This window comes from Bubalus bubalis, chromosome 1 (genome assembly GCF_019923935.1).
Source record: "Bubalus bubalis isolate 160015118507 breed Murrah chromosome 1, NDDB_SH_1, whole genome shotgun sequence".
NCBI lineage: Eukaryota > Metazoa > Chordata > Mammalia > Artiodactyla > Bovidae > Bubalus > Bubalus bubalis.
This window is the reverse complement of record NC_059157.1, coordinates 67,393,665-67,418,436: the sequence shown is the minus strand read 5'-3', so window position 1 is coordinate 67,418,436 and position 24,772 is coordinate 67,393,665. Positions and strand designations below refer to the sequence as shown.

Below are 24,772 nucleotides of genomic sequence, written 5' to 3'. Positions count from 1 at the left end.
ACAAAATGTACTAAGAAACCAGTGTAGGTAAATGGCATTGAAACATGTAAAATATCATGTATGAAACGAGTTGTCAGTCCAGGTTCAATGCACGATACTGGATGCTTGGGGCTAGTGCACTGGGACGACCCAGAGGGATGGTATGGGGAGGGAGGAGGGAGGAGGGTTCAGGATGGGGAACACATGTATACCTGTGGCGGATTCATTTTGATATTTGGCAATTTGATATTTGGCCTTTCAGGAGGAAAACCTGAAGTCTGAAGGACTAGGAAATGAAGTCACCAGCCCGTTTTCCTCCTTGACCTCAGGCAAATGATTGACTTTGGAACTGACAATGGCAGGCTTAGAGCTATTCAGAGTGTCAAGTGCCACCTGGTTTCATGTCACTGAACATGTAACAAAGAACAGGAAAAGGGAGGCTGAAGTAATGGGGGAAAGTACATATCAAATTACATCTTGAAATCTCCATCTTTCCCAAACAAATGTAAACACTTAGATGCGTCTGAATCATTCATTTCGAAAGTTCAACAGAGCCTTTCCCGGGCAAGTAGAACAGATTAAAGCAACAATAACTCCTGCTTTGCTCAACTGATTTCCTAGATTGAGCTGACAAAACTGTTCTTGCAGAAATCTGGCCTTGCTTCCTTTCTCCTACAGAATTGAAATGTCCCTCTTGGTTATAATGCTGGAGAACCACAGCAGAATAGCCTGAGAAATCCTAGTGAGGGGTAGGGGGAGGAATCCAGAGCTGAAAGGTCTGAGTTAGGACTGCATATTGACAGGTTTTATTTATGGTATTATGATAATTTCAGAATGAGTTAATCATCTGCCAAAGAGCATCATCACCAGTGGCTGTGTCTCATCATCACGTTCTTCCCAGCCACTCAGTCATCATCTTATTAGAGAACTAAAGATCTCAGGTTTCCTTCTGTTGTGTTCACTTATTTCTTTATTCACTGGCTTGATTTCTTACTCTTTCTTCTCCCAATTAGCTACCCAACTGACTTTTTTGCATAAAATGAGCAAGCATGATGCAAACTGATGGGGATGTGAAAGGCAAGTAAGGACCAGGTAATACATGCCCTTCCAGGTATGGAAATGGAGAAGTTGGGGCAGACTAGATTAACTGACGCTTTGCCTAGGAGAATTGAGGAGGCTTCTAATATTAGATCACTGGCTTTGAGAAGTGGTGGTGGTGGTGGTGGTGGAGGAGGGGCTTGGATGTAGGTGGAGATAAGAATTAATCAGGAAGAAAGGGCATGCAAGCAGAAGGAATGGTAGGTATAAAGGCAAATAAGCACGGATGGTCTTGGTGTGTTCAGGGAAGAGTGGAAAAGATCAATATGTTTGGAAAGAGAGATGTGTAAGGGCAAGGAGGATAGGGAAGAGATAAAGACCACCAGGGAATTCAAGGAAACGAGACTATAAAGACAGGTCACTGTCCAAACTGCTTTTCTACCTACTGGTTTCTCAAACCAATGTGATATGGCCTCACCCTCACCACTCCTCTGAAAGTACAGTTGTCAAAGTTGCTAAGGACCTTCTTATGGCTGAATACATGGGTCACTCTTAGGCCTCACTTGACTCATTGTCTTCAGTAGTGTACCAAAGGCTGGAAAATGAAAGCTGATTGAGTACAGGCAATAAGTAGGTACATTTTCTGTAAACAGTTTAGAAGCAATAATAAGAACTAACAAGTTTGTGTGCTAATTCACTTTAGTAGTGTCCAACTCTTTGCAACCCTACGTTCTGTAGCCTGCCAGGTTCCTCTGTCCATGGGGTTCTTCAGGCAAGAATATTGGCATGGTTAGCCATTTCCTTCATCAGGGTATCTTCCTGACCCAGGGACTGAACCTGGGTTTCCCTCATTACAGGCAGATTCTTTACTGTCTGAGCCACCAGGGAAACCCATATGTGTATACATGTATAGCTTTGCATACCTAAAACACAACATTGTGAATCAACTATACTTCAATTTACATTGAAAAAATTGTTTAGTTTTTAAAAAAAGAATAAAGAAACACTCCTCCTCAAAGCTCTTTTATTGATCCAAGATCTATGCTCACATTTTAATAATATATATATTATCATATATGGCTGTTATAGCATGTTTTATGTATATTTGTAGGCACAATTAAAATAAACACATTTTTCTTACTTATCTTTACCAAGTATCATATTCTATCTGAATGTGAATTTCAGTATCCACAATTAAACCACTCACCCCAGACACATGTAGACTCAAGAGTGATGTTCATTGTGTCTCCAACCCTATAGTACATGTATTCCCATGTTTTGAATTTGTAGATTCAAAATAAATGATAATAGCACAGAGATTGCAATGACAAATAGAAATTGAGTTAATTCTGTCATCTTTATGTTCTACATGTTAAGAGTTGTTATTCGTGTTTAAAATTGAAAATGGCAAAGCACATTATATACTCTGACATATTATTTACTTTCTTGGTAAGTACAAATTTTAAATCATACATGAAATAGTTGACTGAGTTTGCATAGTATCTTTAAGACAAGTTCACTTTTTTTTAAATGGTGCTGTTTTTAAAATTACAGAACAGATCAAGAAAATGAAGATAATTATTGATTCTTACATGATGATGACTAAAAATAATTTCAGCATATAGAAGAGAGACTCCACCCTGGGTATTAAATGCACTCATTACTGATCAAGGCAACATTCAACACTTATGATCACCCTATATTTCTGTAAATAGTCTTTTCTTTTGGTTTCCATAATACACAATCTCCCAGTTTTTCTCCCATTGTCCAGTCTCCTTTGCAGGATTTGCTTCTCCTCATTTCTTAAAATAACATAGTTCTCAGAGTTTTGCTCCAGGAGGTCATCTCTTCATAAACATACAAGGTTCCCTGGGCAATCTTTTTGACTTCAAAGGCTTTAGCTATCAACTGCATGCTAACCAGCCTCTGAATCTATAAAATCTCTCTCCTGAAATAGCTAGTTTATCCAACTCTGGACTGAATATCTTCCTTTGAACATAGCTTGAGGTGAAGTGAAAGTCACTCAGTCCTGTCCAACTCTTTGCCACCTCATGAACTGCAGCCCGCCAGGCTACTCTGTCCCTAGAATTCTCCAGGCCAGAATACTGGAGTGGGTAGCCATTTCCTTCTCCAAGGGATCTTTCTAACTCTTCCCAATCCAGGGATTTAACCCAGATCTCTTGCGCTGCAGGCAGATTCTTTACCATCTGAGTCACCAGGCAACATAACTCAGACATCTCCAATTAATTTGTCTGAAACAATTTTGTTAACTTCACCAATCATTTGGTAAAGTCTAGAAAACCTTAATTTACCTTTCTCCTTTTTCATCCATGCCTACTAAATTAGCAAGGCCAACATTCTATCTCATAAATATCTCTTGTATCATCCACTTGTCTCTTCCCTCACCATCATTACCATTCCCTATGCTACCATCTTGGCACCCCACTCCAGTACTCTCGCCTGGAAAATCCCATGGATGGAGGAGCCTAGTAGGCTGCAGTCCATGGGGTCGCTAAGAGTCAGACACGACTGAGCGACTTCACTTTTCACTTTCATGCATTGGAGAAGGAAATGGCAACCCACTCCAGTGTTCTTGCCTGGAGAATCCCAGGGACGGGGGAGCCTGGTGGGCTGCCGTCTATGGGGTTGCACAGAGTCGGACGCGACTGAAGTGACTTAGCAGCAGCAGTAGCAGCACCTCTTGCCACAACTGCTTCAAACAGCTGTCTCGTGCATTGTAGCCAGAGACCTTTCCCTAAAGTGTAAATCAGACTACATCACTAAACAGCCAAACATCATTTAATACACTTTGTGTCTTACAAGATGCATATGAAGAGGCCTCTTTTTACCTTCAGAGCCTCATGTCTCAGCCACTCTGATTCAATTTCAGTTATTTTAATGCTTGAAATTCTCTTCTACCTCCGAATTACTGCATATGCTAGTTCCAGCCTCTAAATGCCAAAGAAAATATAATTTCCTCTGTAAAACCTGGCTGCCCCTCAAGTTTGGGTTAGATGCTTTCCTGCTGAACCCTATCACAGCACCAAGTCTGTCTCTCCTACCAGTCTTTAGTAATTAGACTTCAAATTCCTTAAAAGCAGATATAAATCTGTCTTACTGAATTTCTAAGATCTTACACAATGCTGTCATAGTATGAGAACTAACAATCATTTTGTTAAATGAATGAATATATGTATGAATCATTTTTCCCCTCATGAGAATTTCTCTCTCTACTTCATGGATCATGGCTGCTTTGTCTACAGCTTACAGTGTCCATAGCTCCATTTTTACTTATTTCATGCCTAGAAAACTTTTCCTATGCTTTATATTTATAAATACATTGATGATTTATTTCAGAATACATTGTAGTATAAAACATATGACATGCTAAATGAAATCTGGCAAGTTTTTTCCCTTACCTTCAGGAGGAAAGTGTGAATGGTAAATATATTTAAAGTCTACCATGTGGGAATGGAATGCAGAATCTTGTCAATGGTGAACATTAGAATTGTCCTTTCAATTTTATTTATTTTTTATCTTTATAGCTCCACTATATATTACAATTATTTTTAAGTAGATAAATTATGATTTTTTAAGTTTAACTTTCAATATCAAGCTCTCAAAAATTAATAGAATGAATAGACAGAAAAGTACAAGGATATAGTAGACTTGAAAAACAATCAGAACCAATTCAACATGGTTTTTCCTGTGGTCATGTATGGATGTGAGAGTTGGACTGTGAAGAAGGCTGAGCGCCGAAGAATTGATGCTTTTGAACTGTGGTGTTGGAGAAGACTCTTGAGAGTCCCTTGGACTGCAAGGAGATCCAACCAGAAGGAGATTTCTTTGGAAGGAATGATGCTAAAGCTGAAACTCCAGTACTTTGGCCACCTCATGCGAAGAGTTGACTCATTGGAAAAGACTCTGATGCTGGGAGGGATTGGGGGCAAGAGGAGAAGGGGACGACAGAGGATGAGATGACTGGATGGCATCACTGACTCGATGGATGTGAGTCTGAGTCAACCCTGGGAGTTGGTGATGGACAGGAAGGCCTGGCGTGCTGCGATTCATGGGGTCGCAAAGAGTCAGTCAGACACAACTGAGCAACTGAACTGACTGAAGATTTATACAATTTTCACCCCACAGCAGAGTACAAATTCTATTCAAGTTCCCATAGACTATAAACCAGGAGACACTGGAACATATCCAGGGACATAAAAGAAGGTGCAAAAATTTCATGATCTGAAGAGATTGAAATCATTGTGTCGATTCTCTTACCACTGTGGAATTATGTTAGAAATCAGTATCAAAAGATACTTATCCTTTCCATTTTAAATCTGTGTATGAACAGAGGTGGTCATTTTAAGTGTCTCTTGGTTCTGAGTTTCAGGGGAGAGTTTGTAGAGGGGATCTTTCCTGATTCCAGATGAAGAGTTACACAAAAATTACCCAAGTTGAGGCATTTTAAGAAAAGGATGTCATCCTTTTCATCACTGGAGATGCCCAACTAAAGTCCAATGCTTAGGAAGAGAAAAAGAGGCCGAGTCATATTTTCTAGCCAGCCTGACCTTCTCTTCATGTTTGTGTCAACAGCAGTTGTGCCTTCTGATCTGGTATTTACATGGAGATGAGAGGCAACTGGATGGATTCTCAGCTCCGTGCTGCCCCAGGCAGGGCTGATAAGCAGCAGGTAAGAGGCACCTGGACGGGACTCCCCACGGGTCATCAGGGGTTCTAATCAGCTTCTCTCAGCCAGCAGATTTTTAACAGTGGGTATGTTCCAAATGTGTCAAGGCCTATTTTTCAAACATCACTGCAGATTCATTCGTTATGTCTTGCCTTTTTTTAGACCTTGACAATAAAGGGACATTTTTAACCAAGGAAGGGAAAGAGAAGCTAGTGTACGCTGATGTTTTATGACATGCTAGGATCCACAGTGAGATTAACCTATTTCTTTGAGATCTTTGGGGCCCTATTATCTGTGACTCCTTGTTATTTTCCGTTCCAGCACTGCAATTATATCTCCAAAGGGAGAGGATTCAAACTGCACTTTCACGTTGATGTGCTCTGAATTCTGACGCATTTCAAAGTGTGTACCTTAAGGTGGACTCTGAGGAAGTTCAGGAATCTGGACTCTGCTCTGGGTGTTTGTGTGTATGTGTGTGTCTAACTTGAGATAGAAATAGCTCAAGTGTGAGAATCTTTGCTTTCTTACTCTCCACAGGACAGGGGATGCTTCATACTTAAATTTCCCCACACAGGTAAAAACTAAAACAAAAACTCCGAAGATCTCTAATGTATTTTATGTCTGTTTACTGTTCGTACCCTAGGAAGATATTTGAGGAAGAGCATTTGGAGCATTAAAATGAACACCTTTGTATGATGTTTCATTTATTTCCTATGCAGCAGACAAATGGTGTATCTACTAGGTGACTTAAAGCAACAGTAATTTATTCTCTTACTGTGCTGGAGACCAGAAGTCCAAAGTCAGTTTCATTGCGCCAGGACTGAGGTGTTAGCAGACCTACCGTCCCTTCAGAGGCTACTGTCTCTTGCTCCTTCCAGCTCCTGGTGGCTACTGGCATGCCTTGGCTTATGGCTGCATCACCCCAGTTTTTGCCTTCATGGTCACATTGCCTCCCGTTCTGTCTACGTCAAATAACCCCTTGGCTTCTCACATGTATGAACTCTTGTGATTGCATTTCCTATCTATCTGGATAATCACAATATCTTCCCATGTCAAAAGCCTCAACTGAATTATACCTTCAAATACTATTTTATCATACTAGGAAATGTTCAGAGGTTCCGGGGATTAAGATATGGACATCCACATGGGGCCCACATTCAGCCTACCATAGGTGGTGAATGCATCACCTTACTAAAAACAAATTTCTCCTTGGGTACAAGCCATTCAGGGGAAATTAAAGATGAGAACACCCTGTCACAGCAAGAATCAGTCTCCAAAAAAGTAAAGATATCTTATCCTCACTGATTCAGAAGTCAGTGAGAAGAGAATCCCTTGGCAGTCCAGAGGTTAGAGCACTGTGCTTCCACTGCAGGGGACACAGGTTCAATCCCTGGTTGACCCCTCTTTCCATGGGATTCTCCAGGCAAGAATACTGGAGTGGGTTGCCATGCCCTTCTCCAAAGCAACAATATAAAAGGGTTTTAATAAATTATAGAATATCGACAGAATGGAATGTCATTTAGCCATATTAAGTTGATGTAAAAATTGTTAGACATGGGAAAATGTACCTATGAAATTTAAGTGAAGTAAATCATGACAATATATATTTTGCGTGTGAATCTGTAATTTGGGCAGGGCTCCCTGGAGACATCTTTTCTCTACTCCATTTGGCATCAGTTATAGCAGCTCAAAGGCTGCAATCATCTGAAGGCTGACTTGTGTGCTTGCTCAGTCACTCAGTGTGTCGTACTCTTTGCAACCTCATGGGCCCATGGACTATAGCGCACTGGATTCCTCTGTCCATAGTTTTCTAGGCAAGAATACTGGTGGGTTGCCATTTCCTACTCCAGGTCACTTACACATCCAGCAATTGATGCCATTGGTCAGAACACCTCCAGGTTTCCAAGGGCCAAGGTCCTAAACATGAGAGCCAGGCAGAAGCTCTCTCATCTTTTATGACCTAGCCCTAGAAGCCATGCAACATCTTTTCATCACATTCTATTGATCAAGGCAGTTGCAAGCCCCTGCCAATTAAACACGGAGGAAAAATAAGACTCAGTGTGTTGATGTAGAGGCAAGGTTTTGGCACCAGAAGATATGTGGTAGCCACTTTTTGAAAACACAGTCTGCCACACAAGGACATAAGCTATATACAGAGCATGGTCCTGACAATGTTAAATACAAATACATGATTACTAGTAGATCAGAAGTAAGTCGTAATACCTATTCATATTAATAGGGATAACTGACAGTATTTATGTCTTGGTGGTAGAATTATAGGTGATTTTTGTTTTTTCTTTCATGTAATTTTCTGAATTTCCCTAAATTTTAATGAATAAATATAATTATTATTAATGAAACCATCAATATCCTTTTTAGAAATGAGAATAGGGAAAGAACAGTTTATACAATATTTTCATACATAACACATCATGTGATTCAAGCAATAATCTAGTGGTCAAGAGGTAGTGAACAAATTTTCAGGCCCAAAATCTGAAGCTAAGACAAATTCATGCTGATTTATAGTGGATTTGAACTTCAGATTCCAGTCTTTTGATTCCATAGTCTTCCTTTCCATTGTACCCTAGTTTGCATGACTTCTCCTTTAAAGTGGGCTGGAAACTGCAATTATACTTACAACCTTCTAGGGCAAAATCTCTCCTTTCTTCTTGCCCCTCATTCCCACAGTGACATAAAGATGAATCCTTCTCCCCTCTTTATGCCATCTCTTTTGCTCTAGAGATAAGTGTTGGGAAGATGTAGAAAATTAGAAACTCTTGAGAAGTTCCTGAAAATGTTCATGGAAAGAAAGAATGGGAAATGCACAAGTCTGGGATGGGGACTTGGGAGAATTCTCATGCAGTGGGAAACATCAAGCAGGAGTACAGGGGTGACTTTGGATTCTGTTGCCTATAGGCTCAAATAGCATAGGTAGGGGCTGGTTGTGTCTTGATCTTTACATGGTGATGCTGAGACTAGATAGATGAGAAATATGGAAGCAGGATGACTTTCCTAGGACATCAGTTTCTGTAAGGAAGAGGAGAAGCTTCTGAGGTTGGACAAATAAAAGAGTGAGTACCTAGTTCTAAGGGGCTTCCCTGGTAGCTCAGTTGGTAAAAAATCTGCCTGCAGTACAACCCAGGTTCAATCCCTGTGCTGGGAAGATCCCCCGGAGAATGAAATGGCAAAGCACTCCAGTATTCTTGCCTGGAGAATCCCATGGACAGAGGAGCCTAGCAGGCTACAGGCCATGGGATCACAAGCGTCAGACATGACTTAGCAACTAAACCACCACCTCCTTGTTCTACAAGTTGATCATAAATAACTAAAGGATTTTCATAAAATAGGTGCTGCTGTAAGATGTTATGGAAAAACCCGACCGAACCTTTTTGCCAACCCAATATTATGATACTCTTCATGTGGGTACATGTTATTATACATTCATCAAAACCCATAGAGTGTATAAAACAAAGAATGAACCCTGCTATAAACAAAAGACTAGTTAAAATAATGTATCAGTATTGGTTCATCAATTGTAACAAATGTACCACATGAATATAAGACAGTAAGAAGGGACACAGAGTGGGCAGCAGTGTGGAGGTATGTGGGGGAGCTCTGTTCTTCCTGCTCAATTTTCATATAAACCTGAAACTGCTCAAAAATTTAATTTTAAAAGAAGCATAAGGAAAAAAGAATAATTTTCCTGAATTAAATACCAAAAAGCCACTCAAAGTACTACAAGCCGAATATAAAAGTGGTGACAGGTTGTTGCACTGAGGTTGGTCTGTTGGGTTTGATTGTGGAGCATTGCATGCAAGAAGAGTTATGAATCAGTATATTATCCTGGGTAGGATGTGAAAAGAAATTAAACAAAATTCTTGGAGAAAGAAAATAGATTTAGGTAAACTATGTTTAATAAGAAAGAAGAAAATAGTCTTTCAAAATAGCATGTGGTTTAGTCCTCAGGGCCAGAAATCTGTCATCCTATGGTTAGGAAAAAATGCTGCAGCACAAAGTTGCTAAGTAGGTTACCCCGAAGGCAGGTGGCTTTGAGTGCATTTATTTGTTGATCGGAAAGATAAGGAGGAGGGATTTACTTTGGGAATGGCACCATGAGGAGCTCTGCAAACCCCTTCTCCAGCAAAACAGCATAACTGGTAAAATTAATTTTAAAAAACACTCTGAAAATTTTCCTAAAGGAACACAGCAAATGAAGAAACATTATGTAAGAAAATCTATTATATGTTGCTAACAACATCTGAGCCATGGCCTACTCCTTCCCCACTCCTGCAGCTTGTGAAAGTGCTGCCTGCTGTCGTGTCTGACTCTTTGTGACCGCCTCCCCTCCAGCTTACTGTGATGGAAGGTCCCTTCAAGCTGGATGTGTTCAAGAAAATGAGCATGCCCCTCTCCTGCTCTGTTAAGGGTGTCATTATCTCTCTGGAAGGGCCAGGTCACCAGCATTTCTCATTCTTGGCAAAGTTCTATAAAACAGAAGCTACTGTTGACTGAAAAAAAAATACACAAACTAAACATTGAAAGTTCTGTTTTATTCAGCAGACAAGAGGCCTTAAGCCCAGGAGGCACTGAGGGACTGCTCTGAAGAGGTAAGGGAGGAGCCAGGATATATAGGAGTTTCTGTAAAACAAAACAAACAAATAAAAGCCCCAGGAAGTCAAACCATCAAAAGATTAGCTAGTTAAATAGAAACAGACACTTCTGTAGAGTCAGCTGAGTAAATTTAGCACTTTTCTATATATGGGAAGATGCGAGAATCGGGACTCCTTGAAATCATTCCATTGATAAGCACCTTGGCTATCTAGGGCCAGTATCCTGTTTTTCTCCATCCTGAATCCCTTCAGGGTGCACAGTTGGCTGCGGTGGCTGCTGGCTTGGTGGCTGTAACATCCTTTGTTTACTGATACAGCAGATGATATTTTTTGTCCACAATGCCTTCAAGGTGAGTGCCAATGAAAGTCAAGGAATTTCTTCCTCTACTGAGATTCTTCTCTAGGGGCAGACAATCAATTCTAAGTGTGGCAGGGAAGAATATGGATCTTTGATTGCCTCAGGCCCAGCTCATTCATAGGGTAGAGGTTCCCCACTGCAAGTAGTCAACTGAGAAGACCCAAAGCTATCATCCCCACCCAGCACTCAGCTCATAAAAACAGGGATGTTACTCTTGAGAGAAACAGGCCACTGTCTCTGCCTAAGCAATGAAACAGTGGCTTGGGGAAATTTTAACCAGGGGATGCAGCAGACCATAAGAACAGAGAGTTCTGAAGCTCCCTCCTCACTTACAACAGAGTGTGAGAAACTTAAAGCCTGAAATATTCTTGAAAACAACAAAGATCTTGGTGTTAGGCAGTTGAGAGAAGGTTGATAGTTCCATGAGAACAATGAGCTAAACCACAGGTCAACTAGTTTACTAGAGAGAATCAGAGACAACTATGAAGAGTCCTCTGGGGAACAGAACAAATCTCAATGACCTGCCTCAAAAAATACTCTTGCTAAAGGGCTCAATGAAATTGGGTCAGACAATGGAGATATTTATGCACAGGGCATTGTAAAAAAAAAAAAAAAAAGAGTAATCAGAAGATAGTAGAGCCTAATAGCTGGCTATATCACCAGAAGAGGCAGACAACTTAACAGATAGATCAGGGAAAGAGTCTTCCAAAGAGGACCCTGCTAACACCAACGTCGTCCCAGGGTGACTGTGTCGGAAGATGTCAAAGGAGATCTAAATAGGTGGAAAGACACATTATGCTCACAGATTGGAAGATTTCATTTTGTTAAAATGGCAATACTCCCTATTTGATCTATACAAATTCAATACAATCCCTATCAAAATTCTGACTATCATTTTTGCAGAAATTCATAGCCTTATCCTAAAAGTCACATAAATTTAAGAAATCAACAATATCTAAAACAATCTTGAAAAACAAATTTAGAAGACTCACATTCCCTGATTTCAAAAATGTCTACAAAGCTATAGTGATCAAGACTGTGTGGTACTGTAGATTCTTTATTGTCTGAGCCACCAGGGAAGTCTAGTTGGCATAGGATAATCATATAAATCAATGGAAGAGAACTGAAAGTCCAGAAATGAACCTCCACATTTACATTCCATTGGCTTCATACCCTCATATTGCATGTATGGCATTAGCCAAACCAAATATTCATTGGCTGTCTACCCTGTTTTTGATGAGTACAATAATAAAGTTCATAGCACAATTATTCATAACATCTAAAAATGAAAACAACCCAAACATCCATCAACAGATAAACTCTGGCATAGACATACAGTGGGAAATTATTCAGCAATAATAGAGAGGAAGGTACTGATACATGCTACAACATGGATAAACCTTGAAAACATTAAGCTGAAGTGAATAAAGCCATTCATGAAAGATCACATATTGTATGATTCTATTTATATGAAATGTCCAGAACAGATAAATCTACAGACAGAAACAAAATTAGCTATCTAGCGACTCTATGCGGAGAAGGCAATGGCACCCCACTCCAGTACTCTTGCCTGGAAAATCCCATGGGTGGAGGAGCCTGGAAGGCTGCAGTCCACGGGGTCGCTAAGAGTCGGACACGACTGAGCGACTTCACTTTCACTTTTCACTTTCATGCATTGGAGAAGGAAATGGCAACCCGCTCCAGTGTTCTTGCCTGGAGAATCCCAGGGACAGAGGAGCCTGGTGGGCTGCCGTCTATGGGGTCGCACAGAGTCGGACACGACTGAAATGACTTAGCAGCAGCAGCAGGGACTCTATGAATATACTAGAAATCATTGAATTGTACGCTTTAAATGGGTAAATTGTGCAGTACATGAATTGCTTCTCCATAAATCTATTCCATATTTAGAAAAGAAAAAGAACAAGAGGGAGAGAGAGGAAAGAGGAAAGGGAAGGAATGGAGGAAGGAAATCAGGTAAGTCAGATGATGTGTTTGTGCTCTGGCTTTTATACCTGTTTCGGTAAGACTTCACTTGGTGATGATCAGAAACAATTCCTAAGTACCGTATTGTCCCAGTCATGTAGTTGCATCAATGTCACTGTTATTTTAGAAAGTTGCACTTTGACTATTCAAAGCCAATTATTGGCTTCTGGGAAACTTTCTCACATTACTATAATTTGGAACAAAAGGAAGTCCTAGAATTCAACTTTAGCATGATCACCTCACCCTCACTGTTTTGCTCATTAAGGCCAGTTGGGTAAATAAGTATGTTTTGATGGTGTTAGGTTGGCTGTTTGGTTTGGTTTTAGGGGAAATGTTCATAAGCCTCTTATCACTCTATATTTCCTGGTCTGATATCCCAGTTCCATAAGTCTACAACCTTACCCAAGGATGAAGAGACAGAAAACACACACACACACACACACACCTGATTTTAAATATCCAGACTCACAAGAAACTCACCTTTGATGAGAGTAAAAGTATGATTATATTCTATTAATAGGACTTCCCTGGTAGCTCAGATGGTAAAGCGTCTGCTTACAATGCGGAAGGCCCGGGTTCAATCCCTGGGTTTGGAAGATCCTCTGGAGAAGGAAATGGCAACCCACTCCAGTACTCTTGCCTGGAAAATCCCATGGACAGAGGACCGTGGTAGGCTACAGTCCACGGGGTCGCAAAGAGTTGGACACGACTGAGCGACGTCACTCACTCACTCAATTAATATAGTTCACATTAGAAGCTTTCTTGATTTGCTTAAGCTAGATAGGAGTTCATAGTAGAGAACAGTTTAGGGAGGGTCCCCTCTTTCTTAGCAAAATTAGGGACACTGTGCTTCAAACATCTGCCCCCCTTCTAAATACATCTAGCTTTCCCCACAATTTCTCTAATTACAAAAACATTCACTTAAAAATGTCCCCTTTGTTTTTTTCCCCCATGGCCTTTTATCAAATAGAAATCATGAGTCATCAGTCCTACTTGGCTAGGGAAAGGGAACTATTTCATCTCCACTGAAAGCTAATCTCTTTATCCTAAATATGCTCTATATTTGGTTTTTCCACTGCCATTTGGACATATAATGAGTAATTTCATCTAAGACTTTATTCTTTCACCTGGGGGTTGGAAACGCTAAGTGTGATTTTTCTGGACAAATAAAACGCGAGTTAAAAAAAGCTTATTAGATCCATTTTGTTATCAGAATAAAGGGAAATTATCTCTCAGCCCTCTTCCACCCATATGAAAGAGAGGGACCTCTTGTCACAGCGACACAGCATACCTTCATTAAGCACCTGCTGAATCATTGAGTATTTGTATTACTTTTCCAATACTCTTAGAGCCTGGTAATGTGGTCTTCTAGGTACATTGCCGCTGTTAGCCCTCTGATGAATGTGAACATGTGTGCCAGTGGCATAGTTCACATGTGGCACCAGTCGCTTGCATTTCTACACCCACAGAGACCCAGATTTCCTTGAGGATCTGAAACAGCCTAATGCTAAATCAGATCCTACCCTGATGAGGATCTTATCAAGGAGTGAGTTGTACCATACTCATCAAGAGAGCATGCTCTGCCTGGTTTTGATTCTTGAGGTTCAGGAGAGTTTGTGTGCATGCGTTAGCTGCTCAGTCATGTCCAACTCTTTGAGATCTCATGGACTGTAGCCCACCAGGCTCCTCTGTCCATGGGATTCTCCAGGCAAGAATACTGGAGTGGGTTGCCACTTCCTTCTCCACTTAGGGAGAGTTTAGTCCTCTGCAACATGAACATATTCATGATTGGCAGGAAAGGCCATGGATTCTTGCCTCAGGTCTATGTCAGTGTGATGTTTGGAAGGTTTGGCAGCTTCTGCTAAAGGTAAAAATTCTAAGAAGCTTACTGCTCTTTGTAAGAAGATATCTTACAACAGGTAATTATACCTACATTGGTAAAATTGCCTAAGTTGCCTTCCCATTCTCAAAAACCAGCTCTTCTGTCAGCTGATAGAATCCAGATTAGACAGAATGCTTGGCTTGGCTTATGGAGATCATGAGCCTTAGGGCTAGAGGTGGCCTAGAAGACTGGTCATTGCTTCAGGGAAACACAAACCCGACGCAAAGAGCGAACTCATTGGAAAAGACCACGATGTTGGGAAAGACTGAAGGCAAAAGAAGAGGTGGCCGAGGATGAGGTGGTTGGATGGCATCACTGACTTGACGACATGAATCTGAACAAACTCAGGAAGATAGTGGAGGATAGAGGAGCCTGGCATGCTGCAGTCTACGGGGCTGCAGAGTCAGACATGCCTTAGCAACTGAACAACAAACTACCTTGTTGTAACTACTCTTTTTCCCAGTCCAGGGCAGGGGAGGCAGCTTTACATTTTTTGTGTGAGGAGAAATCACTTTTCATTGATTAATTGACTGAGCATACATTTACCGAGTAACTGCTTTATATTAGGATTTGAACACACTTCACACTTCTTGCCTTTAGACAAGCGGTCTGAAGAACACATCGCCTGGTGGAATCACGAAGGGTTCTTTGAAAAGGTAGGTTTTAAAGATAAATACAAGTTTACAAGACTAAGGATGGGGAGAAGAGGGCAAAGAGAGGAGGTATTTTAGGCAGAGAATGTCAAATGGTTTAAGGTGCTGATGCAAATTAGGCAGATGTGCTCAGGAAATTGAATTCTTATTGAGAAGGTTTGAACACTGTAATGATTGGTGGTGATGGACAGAGAGGTGCTTAATTGTGGAAGAATGAGTTGAAACTGTGAACATACAGGCAGGGTCAGAAGTCCAGGGGCACCCAACAAGATGCAGCAAGGCTCGAGGGCACATCCAATTGGGTGTCATGAGTCTTGGAAGGATTTGCAGGTTGTGGGAAGATTGGCTCCAATGACAGCCAGAGACAACCTTGCTAGTCCTGGCAGAAATCTGCAGTTTTCTAATTACAAGAAAAGTCATCTCACTGTTCTGAGGCTCCCCCTCACGGCACAGTGGTAAAGAATCTGCCTGCACTGCAGGAGACATAAGAGATGTAGGTTTGATCCCTGGGTCTGGAAGATCCCCTGAAGTAGAAAATGGCAACCCATTCCAGTATTCTTGCCTAGAAAATCCCATGGACAAAGGAGCCTGGTGGGCTGTAGCCCATGTGGGCATGTAGTCCATGGAGTCACAAAGAGTTGGGCATGACTTAGTGACCTAACAACATCTCCCTGTTTTATCCTTAAATGACCGTTTCGTATCAGCTAGCTAGGGAAAAACACAATCTCAGACAACATACCGACATTGAAGGTCTACTCCTGGGCCCCACTGGTGTTCAAAAACTACAGGCCATGAAACCCAAGCAATATTAGGCCACTTCCTTTTCCAGATGTGACCTCAGAGGTGAATGCACATCAGCAAAAAGAGCAAAATGGATAGCCTAAAAGGATCATAAATTTTTCTTAAAGTTCAAAGCACTTATCTCATGAAGTTTAGTAAAAACAAAGACTGGAAAACAGAAGGTTCTCTAGGTCTTTGTCAATAAGAACATAAAAAGCTGTTTAGAATGCCTGAGAAACCCTCTTCTGACTACAGTATACTATTTTAAAATTTGACTATTGTTCAAAAGGCTTATGTATTTACTTTTAGACGCTCAAATAAGGGCATCAGCACTTCTCCAGGACTAGTTGATGGGATTTGAATTTTATTTCCAATTATTCTGGTACCAACTAAAGAGTACATTAACTCTGGTTTTTTAGAGCAGGGGTCTCGAACTTACCTATGGAGATGGAATTTTTAGTATGCTGTAAACATTATTATGCCAACCAATTTGAGAAATCTAGTAGTGAATTAATGCTAAATGAGGTCAACAGATTTCCTCCACCAAGCATTAAAAGGTGCTAGTGTCAGATACTTCTTAAGCTTGATGGAATAAACGAAAAATGGCATGCTTAACATTTAAAACCTATTTTCTGTTACCAAATGGGTCATTTGGTGACAGCAGTGGTAGGGAAAAAAAAAATAACTTTTTCAAAATTATTTCTTTGTAAAGGAGAGTTCTACATTAAGAAGCTTGAAATAGAACTTGGCATAGTGTGGGTGATCATAATTTGATTAGATTATTAAAAGTCATTGGCACTAATTTATAGTCAAGAAGAATTACTAACTGGGGTGGTTTTTATTACATGATGTACTTATTATGCCTTTTCACTGTTTAAATCAATAAACAAAACATGGCTATGCATCTCTGGTTCTGATGACTGTGTCTGTACAGACAGCAGGGCATAACTTTTCAACATTTTAATTATGTAGACAGGTTTTATGTATTTCCATTACTTGGATATTATTTTAGACAATGTTTATAAACTTGTTAGGGAGGAGCTGCAAAATTTTCAGATTTTAATTTGAAATTTTAATAGGCCTATTTTAGTGTCAGAAAATACAGATTCATCTCTGGGAAAATTATTATTAATGTATTTGTAAAAGTAACTTCCCTCCCCCAAGGTCATCCATTCACAAGTATAGAGGTTTTTCCCCTTTTTCTAAATAAACTGATGTCTATTACTTACTATGCCATACATTGCTTATCACTCTCAACTCATTACCTATATACATATATTAACAGCATATAGTTATTTGATATATACATGTGTACATACACATATTCATTTTTGCAAAATGTTTGAAGACTTTTATTTAAAAAAAATTTAATGCCCATTGAAACTTGGATAAAAACCTAGTAACATCTTATCTTACAAGAAGTTGGTATCAAATCAACTTTATTTTTGAACACTGTACAAAGTTTTTCCCACTTTAAAAATCCATGATGACCATCCAGTTACACAACAAGAAACAGAACAAAGGGTGCATAGGCCAGGCTGTAAGCTGATGGTCTTTCTGAGCTATGCTTCCATTGCCCTGTCTCTAGATACATTAACTCTAAGACCATCTTCTTTTTTTTTTTTTTCTTTATTTTTCCAAGAACGGCAAAGCATTCTTGAAGACTTGCTATTCTCATGACCAGAGACTTTTTATGTTTATGAAAAATCTGAAAATCAGAGAGAGCCCAAAAAGTAACAATCATTTCAAACCAGAGACAATGAATTTTTTCCTTCATTTATTCAAAGTCACTGCAGGAAGTAAACACTAAAAGATTAAAAAACAAAACAAAAAAATTCACACTGCAGTATGTACAATTTCATGACATCACATGAAGAAATTAAATTTCCAATAAAAATGACAAATTATATTACTGAGCAGATTGCATCAAAATTGGTTGTGTAAACCCCAGAATTCATACCATGAATGGTAGTGTGCCTGTATTCCAGTATACTGGAACACTCCTGGTATATGTTTCCAATGGGATTAAAAAATTCATGAAAGTAGTTGTGTGAACTCTTTATTTTGAAAAGTGGTTGACTTGATTTAAAAAGTTTTAAGACCCTTGGATTCAAAGCATTCTTCCACAAAGCTCAAACCACAGAAGTCGTGTCCAGAAATGGAATACTGTTATGTTGGGATGAACATCTGATCTGACTTGTTAAGACATTTTACCAAATGCACAGATGCACAGGGTCCCCCATGCACTTTTCATGCAGCAGGTAATCACAACTTAAATAAAAGGCTTATTCTATACATTTGTCCAGACTTGCAACTGTATACATACATGCACAATTTTTAAACCTGTCCGATTATATTTACACTTGTACATGGAATATACAGAAACCAAAGAGATTAAAAGGCTTTTCTGTTGTATTAGAACAATACAAAATATGTATTTTTTCATTAAGGAAATCACTATTTACATCACCTTTAAAAACCAATTTTAACATCTTCATGTAACAAGTCAATATATATATATACATATTTTATATATATATATATAAAATATATACTCTCACCAGTTTACTCTTCTGTAAGATGCAGCAGAGAGCAAACAGGTAATGCTACCTTACTGATGTCAATGAGAGCTGTAGTACCCTTTCACAAGTGACTTTGTTAGGAAGAAATTGTCTAGATATCTAAAATAGTCCTTGAAAATGTGTGTATGTGCATCCTTGCATCTACATATGCATAAACGAAGTGCATTTAGGGATGTATGCCCTTTCTCAGCACTCTTCTTTAAGATCATACTAAACTCAAATTGGGGACACGCTCTAGTAATCAGAACAGCCTTCTTCATGGTCAGGTTTATCTATATACGACATATCTTCATTTCTTTGCTGACAATATCCACCACCAAAAAACAACCAACCAACCAAAGGAACAACAACAACAAAAAAATACAGTGTTGGCCCTTGATCTTCTTTTTCCTGACCTAAATTTCACTCCCTTGTAAAAGCCCATTTTCCCCTAACCAAGGGGGAACACTGGTAATTTTTCTAGCATACTTCTAAGGCTCTAGAACTTTCATAACGGCAGGAAAAAAAAATGACTTGTTTAAAAGCTTATATAGTGTAGACAGTAAGACTGTCACAGAATAAAGATGAGATGCAGACGAACATCTTCACTGGCCAGTGGAATTTTCATGACATAGCATAATATTCACTCCTATTATTTTTTAATATATTCAGTAACTATTTACAAATCATTCTGAGAAAAAATAATCATTTAGGGTTTTAGATCATATTAGGAAATAACACCCATTTTTAATATAAAAATCTTAGAAACAACTTCAAGTAGAACAATTTCAAATAGATTTCCTTCTAATTAATAATTGATTATATAACAGTTTTTTGGTAGGTCAGTTGCTACCTGGGTTCACAATTAAAACCAAATCTAACTGGTGAATGAACTGTGGATGGTAAAAAATGAACTGAAAAACATGGACGTGTTTCCAGACAGAAACCCCATGTGGTTCAATAATAAATTAAGTTCTTCTAAGAAAACATCAATGTTTACTTTTAATCACTATTTTAAAATAACAGATCTGATGGAGTGACTGTGTACAACTCTGCCGTGTGTATGTGCCCTTTACTTTTTTGTTTAAGCAATCTGAGTTTAGTGCCTTTCTTGGGTGTGAAATATATATTTTCATCTTTGTCAGCACTGTTCTTAGGACAATGGTTTTCACAGAAGTTAAGGATGTATTCAGGAGGAGTTGCCAAACCATCCTGGAATCACCTGAGTTTGGTAAGTGGCCCTGTTATTCCATCCCTAAGGCTAATTAAGTAGATGTTACTCATTAGAACACACAAGTAATCACATATTTTTCCTGAGATGTTGAGCCAGATATGAAAGTTGTCCCCTCCACCCAATTTTTTTTTTTTTTTTGTCATAAAAAGTATTCGGAACTCGATTTCCAAAGACATAACAGTAATAATATGAAGTACAATATTGCAAATTTTGAGTTGACGTGTGACTCTATTGGGGAAAATATAGGCATCAAATAGTTTGTTTACAATCCTGTTTTCTGATAAAAGTCATAAGCAGTGGTTTCAATTTTCAAAATCCAAATTTCAGTGTGCAGAAGAAACACCTAGGGAGTGTATTAAGATGCAGAAGGAAGACTCCCAGGTCCACTCAGTAGAGAATTCTTGTTCGGTAGGTCGGAGCTGCTGCCTGGGAATCTGCATTTTAAATCAAGTGCTCTGGATGGTGCTAACGCAGGTGGTCTGAGTCCAGCTTTAAGAAACCCTGGTCGTCAGACTCACAGGTACCACAGAAATGGTGAGAAGTGGCTTTTATAAGACATGGTGAAAACTGTCCAAAGAAAAGCCATTTTGCTTGTTAAAAACGACTTATTTCAGTTATTTAGGAAACCATCTGAAGATAAATGTTAACTTTCCTAATTCTGTAAAAGGAGGAATATTAATTTAGTAAAGTAGTTAAAGTACAAAAATGGAAATCTGCCTTTTTTTAAGATCTATCAAACTTCCACCAATTGTAATCAATTTTTACCAAGTAGTACAAGGTTTAAAGAAATACAGAATATTGAAAAGGATCGGGGAAGGGAAGACACATTGAGGAATCACAAAACCCCTTTCAAGAGTCAAAAATAATTTTCTTTTTAGCAAAAGTGAAAAATGTAAGCATATATTTTTCTAATTTGTTTTGGAATTGAATGAGAAATGAAACAGCACTAGATTTTTTAATTCAATAATTACTCTTTAAAGAGTTATTATTTAATAATGTGGACTTTAAAAAACGTGTTATGTAGGTTGCTTCTGAAAAGCAAAATCAAGTACCCTAATAAAGGCAGCAATGCATTAATCTGCTGGATGGAGATTTATATTTTAATTTATGCCTATTATCTGTGATTAAAAAAAGAATTATCATTCATGGGCTACTCACAGTTGTCTGATGCATACAGAAGGTGTCAAACAACCAATTGCTAGTTCAGCAGCTTCCTCCTGACATTTAACATGAAGCAAAAAGTAGTCTGCATATTTAAACATCACCATTAACCAATACTTTTCAAAATGAAAAAGTTTCAATTATACCATGCTTTTCTCAAATCATGCGCTTATTTATACAGATCCCAAGTTCATTAGTTTTAAAAAGATCCAAAGTTGGATGGCAGGTCCATTTTATTCTGATTCCTTTTTTATTGTTAGCATGTTTCCCAGAAGTCCATAAACTTCTCCGTTTGCACTCTGTGGGAGAGAAGCATTATTTCCCATATGGCTATTATAAGTGCTCCTTAAATTAAAGAAAGAAGCTTTAGTTTCTGCAGCAGGAAGTAACTCTTCTTTGATTGTAACCTGTGAGATACTTTCAGCAGATGAAGGCTCCCTCCAAATGTCCCTGTCCTGTGTTTCTCGACTGGTAACAGAAGTGCCTCCTTTCTGGAGCATGTAATAGAGTATTGGGTTAGTTTTGGTCAGTCTCGGAGAGTCTTTCTCATACTCATTCTTGTCCACATCTGTGATAACCCACTTAATGGGTCCCTTCTCACTGGGCATGGAACATCCATTCACAAGCCCAGCTTCTGGTCTAGACCCTGCGCAGCCCAAGTGCTCAGGGAAAGGAGGACTCCGGGGGGCCTTTCCGATACCTGGGTATGGAAATGTCCTGCTGACCATGCAACCGCCGGGCTGAGTGGCACCACACATTAGTCCGTTTAGAGAAGCAATGCTGAATTCAGGCTTGCTGTTGGTCATACTGTTTCTGTGTCCTTTCTTTTTACTGTCAGCCACAGAGTTACTCCTGTGCTGAGACAAATCTCTCACACAGTTTTCTGAGAGAAGCAGCTGTTTCAGGACGTTGAAGCTTTTGCTCTCTCTGGTCCAATTCCTGGGTTCACTTTCGCTGGCCGAACCGTGACTGGCAGGATGCTTAAACTCAAGATCACTTCTGCTAAGTTTCAGCTCTTGCTGGTTAAGCAAGGACCCATACAGCACCTCTGGAGCACTGTGACTGTTTGCAGCATCGACTGTGTTATTTTTCATCTTTTTAAAGGGGTTTTCTAACGGCTCGGTGTAAAGCTTCCTTTTCTTAGGGACCATGCAAAGGTTCTTCGATTCTACAAGTGTCAGTTCACTATTTCTGTGACTGCTGTCCAGCTCATCAGCCAGGTGACTGTCTTGATTTTGTCTCAGCAATCGACTCAGCAGACCATTCTTAGAGAAAGAAAAATCCTGAGGTGAGCCAGGCTCTGGTTTCAAGTCCTCGGATGCTGGTAAGGCAGGTGCGCTTCTCTGCATGGGAGGGGCCATCCCTAGGAAGGGGGCGCCCGGAGCCTCATGGCTCAAGTGTGTGCCCGTGGCATGCAGACGCAAGTCATCACAAGGCTCAGATTTTATTTTCACCATCAGTATTTGTTCACTTAAAGCTCTATCTGTATGTTCCTGAGTGCTCTCATCTCTTAAGGGCATCTTCTCTTTCTTTTCAGTCTTCCCTTTGTTGGGATTTCCCAGCAGTAACTGGAGGACGGTGCGCCTTTCAAGCAGATTTTCTATTTCAGACCCAGAAAGTCCTGGTTCAGGACCTACTGTGTGACTGCCGAACACTTTCTTCTCTTCAACTGCACTTGTTTTATTGGCAAGCAGAGGGCTATTCAGTCTATCAATCATACCTGGAGGTTTATCTGTGTTTACACTCAGCAGCTGTTTACTGGGTCTCTGCTCTTCCCCTGACACGGAAGACTGCATTCCACATTGCGCTAAATTTTGTAACAGTTTACTGGCACTGAACGTGGCCGAGTTTTGTGCACCTTCATTGTGGATGGCTTTCTCCCCCTGCGATTCTTTGCTTTTTGTAAGGTCCATCAGGTGGTTCGAGGCGGTACTCGCTGGCTTTTCAGGCTGGGGACCACAGGCATATGGTGGGGAATTCCATTTGATGACCAGAGAGTGTTGGGAAAGGTTGATGGGGGAGTCGGCTTTGGTGGATGCAAGCAATGGAGGAGTGCTCACGGGGGTAGTCCTGTTGGTGCTGGGGCTTTCTATTACAGACGTCCGGGTGTAATTCTGTGTGCTGAACTTTGTCTCATCGCTGTGTGCTTCCTGAGGGCTGCCGTTTCTTTCCATGTTTTCTTCATTCTTATGGCCAAGCAGCAACTGAAGAAGGGTTACTTTCTGGTGTGAATTTAGCTTAGAATTCTTTGAGGTATCTTGATCTTCTTTGACGTCAACTTCGGGGACTTTTGGATCCCAAGTGTTTAGCAAGGACTGAGTTAAGTTATCCAGAGAAACAGGCTGGTCGGGTTCAGGTTTTTCTATCCGGTGTTTGCAAGACAAGTCTATGGGAACACAGTTGGAGTAAGAACTTTCATCGCCACTGCTCTCATCGGTGAAACTAGGATTGGGATCTGAGTAGTCATCAATAGTCGTAGGTGTGCTGCTCTCCTCAAAAATGCTTCCTCTCTCACTGTGACTGTGTCCGTTCATCGGCTTAGGTATGGTCTGGCTTTTAAGAAGATGTAAAAGCAAACTGTTATTAGCAGCCTGTTTTATATTGTTTCTTTCCAGGGAGTTCTTATAGCCTGCATTTTTGGGGGAAGAAGGGACAATACCCACTGGATTCTGAAATGCTGTACTTTTGCTAGCCATTAGTTTGTTTGATGATGTTCTTGCCTGACCATTAAGATGGCCTGATATGCCTTTTGAGAGCTGGAAACTGCCCATGTCCTTCTGGCCATTTTCTTGTAATCTGGCCATGGCAGCAAGTCTTTCGCTTGCTGCCTGATTTGCATTTTGTGTTTTTAAAGCATGTTCTCGAGAATACTGCTGTAAATGGGCTTCGCTGGAGAGAAGTAGTGCTAGTTGGCTACAGGCAACACTGGGTTTGGGTGAAGTGGCAGGACTGGCCCTTTTCTCCACCATGCTTGCGACAGCCTGCAATCTTGCAGCACATGACAAGGGCTCGCTCATGACCTTTGTTCCGCTCTGCCCAACGTGATGAGGTGACTCTATGAACCTGTCTCTGATAAGGGTTTTCGTGACATCAGGGACGTTGGTATCAGGCTTTTGATCTTTAGCCTTGCTTTTCTTCAACAGAGTTTTTAAGTGACTTGATGCAACCCCATAGCACCTTAAATCTTTCTCCACTTTTAAAGAATTATGACTCAGGGCGTATCCTTGCTCCTTGAGGCTCTGCCTAATTTGTTGTGACAGGGCAACAGTCTGCAGCCTAGAGCTGAACGACTGAAGCAGAGAGGCCAGTACCTTGCTGTCCTGTTTGCCTTTAGGCGCACTGTCAGCCATGCCAGCCAGCAGAGCCTCCTTCTTTACGTTTAAATTTACGATGGAATCAGACAGCCTCTTCCGCTTCGCTGCGTTCCAGTCCTCAGAAGACTGCAAGAGTCTGGCTTTTTTGAGGTGCAGCATGCCAGATCCCTGATATGTGTGTGTGCTGAGAACTGGACCATTACGCTGACAGGTGGGAAACGCGCTACCAGAAATGTTAAAGTTCTGATCGTCTTCATTACGCCCGGCAGACGCTTTGTCGACGGCAGTACCTGACCCCTCTGCTGCCTGATGCATTAGTAATCCTTCTAGGTAAGTTAGAACAATAGAATCCTGGTGCACATCAGAGCCCAGCTCTTCTCCATGAGTCATGTTCAACAGAAGTGTTCACGAGGGCCTGGTTTCTATTCACTTTGAGGAATGGTTTTCTGCAGGGGAGTGAGATCTAACTTCATAAGTGAGTGTTGGTTTATCACCTTCCACAGTAATTAGACAGAGATATGCGGTTCCATTC

General features: G+C 40.3%; 2 protein-coding genes across 3 annotated transcripts in view; both read right to left on the bottom strand.

Annotated features, from left to right (window-relative positions):
* LOC112577670 (RNA-binding protein cabeza) overlaps positions 1 to 24,772 on the bottom strand; it is a 199,875-nt gene that overhangs the window by 81,150 nt on the left and 93,953 nt on the right. The gene's annotated exons all lie outside the window — the stretch shown is intronic.
* On the bottom strand, positions 17,733 to 24,765 carry NRIP1 (nuclear receptor interacting protein 1). The gene has a single exon (XM_025282257.3). It carries the CDS (start codon positions 24,628 to 24,630, stop codon positions 21,160 to 21,162), a length of 3,471 nt encoding a protein of 1,156 aa, XP_025138042.2. The 5' UTR covers positions 24,631 to 24,765; the 3' UTR covers positions 17,733 to 21,159.

What these genes read in the sequence shown, in the direction of transcription:
- NRIP1 (XM_025282257.3), bottom strand. Translation starts at nt 24,630, where the DNA reads ATGACTCATGGAGAAGAGCTGGGCTCTGATGTGCACCAGGATTCTATT.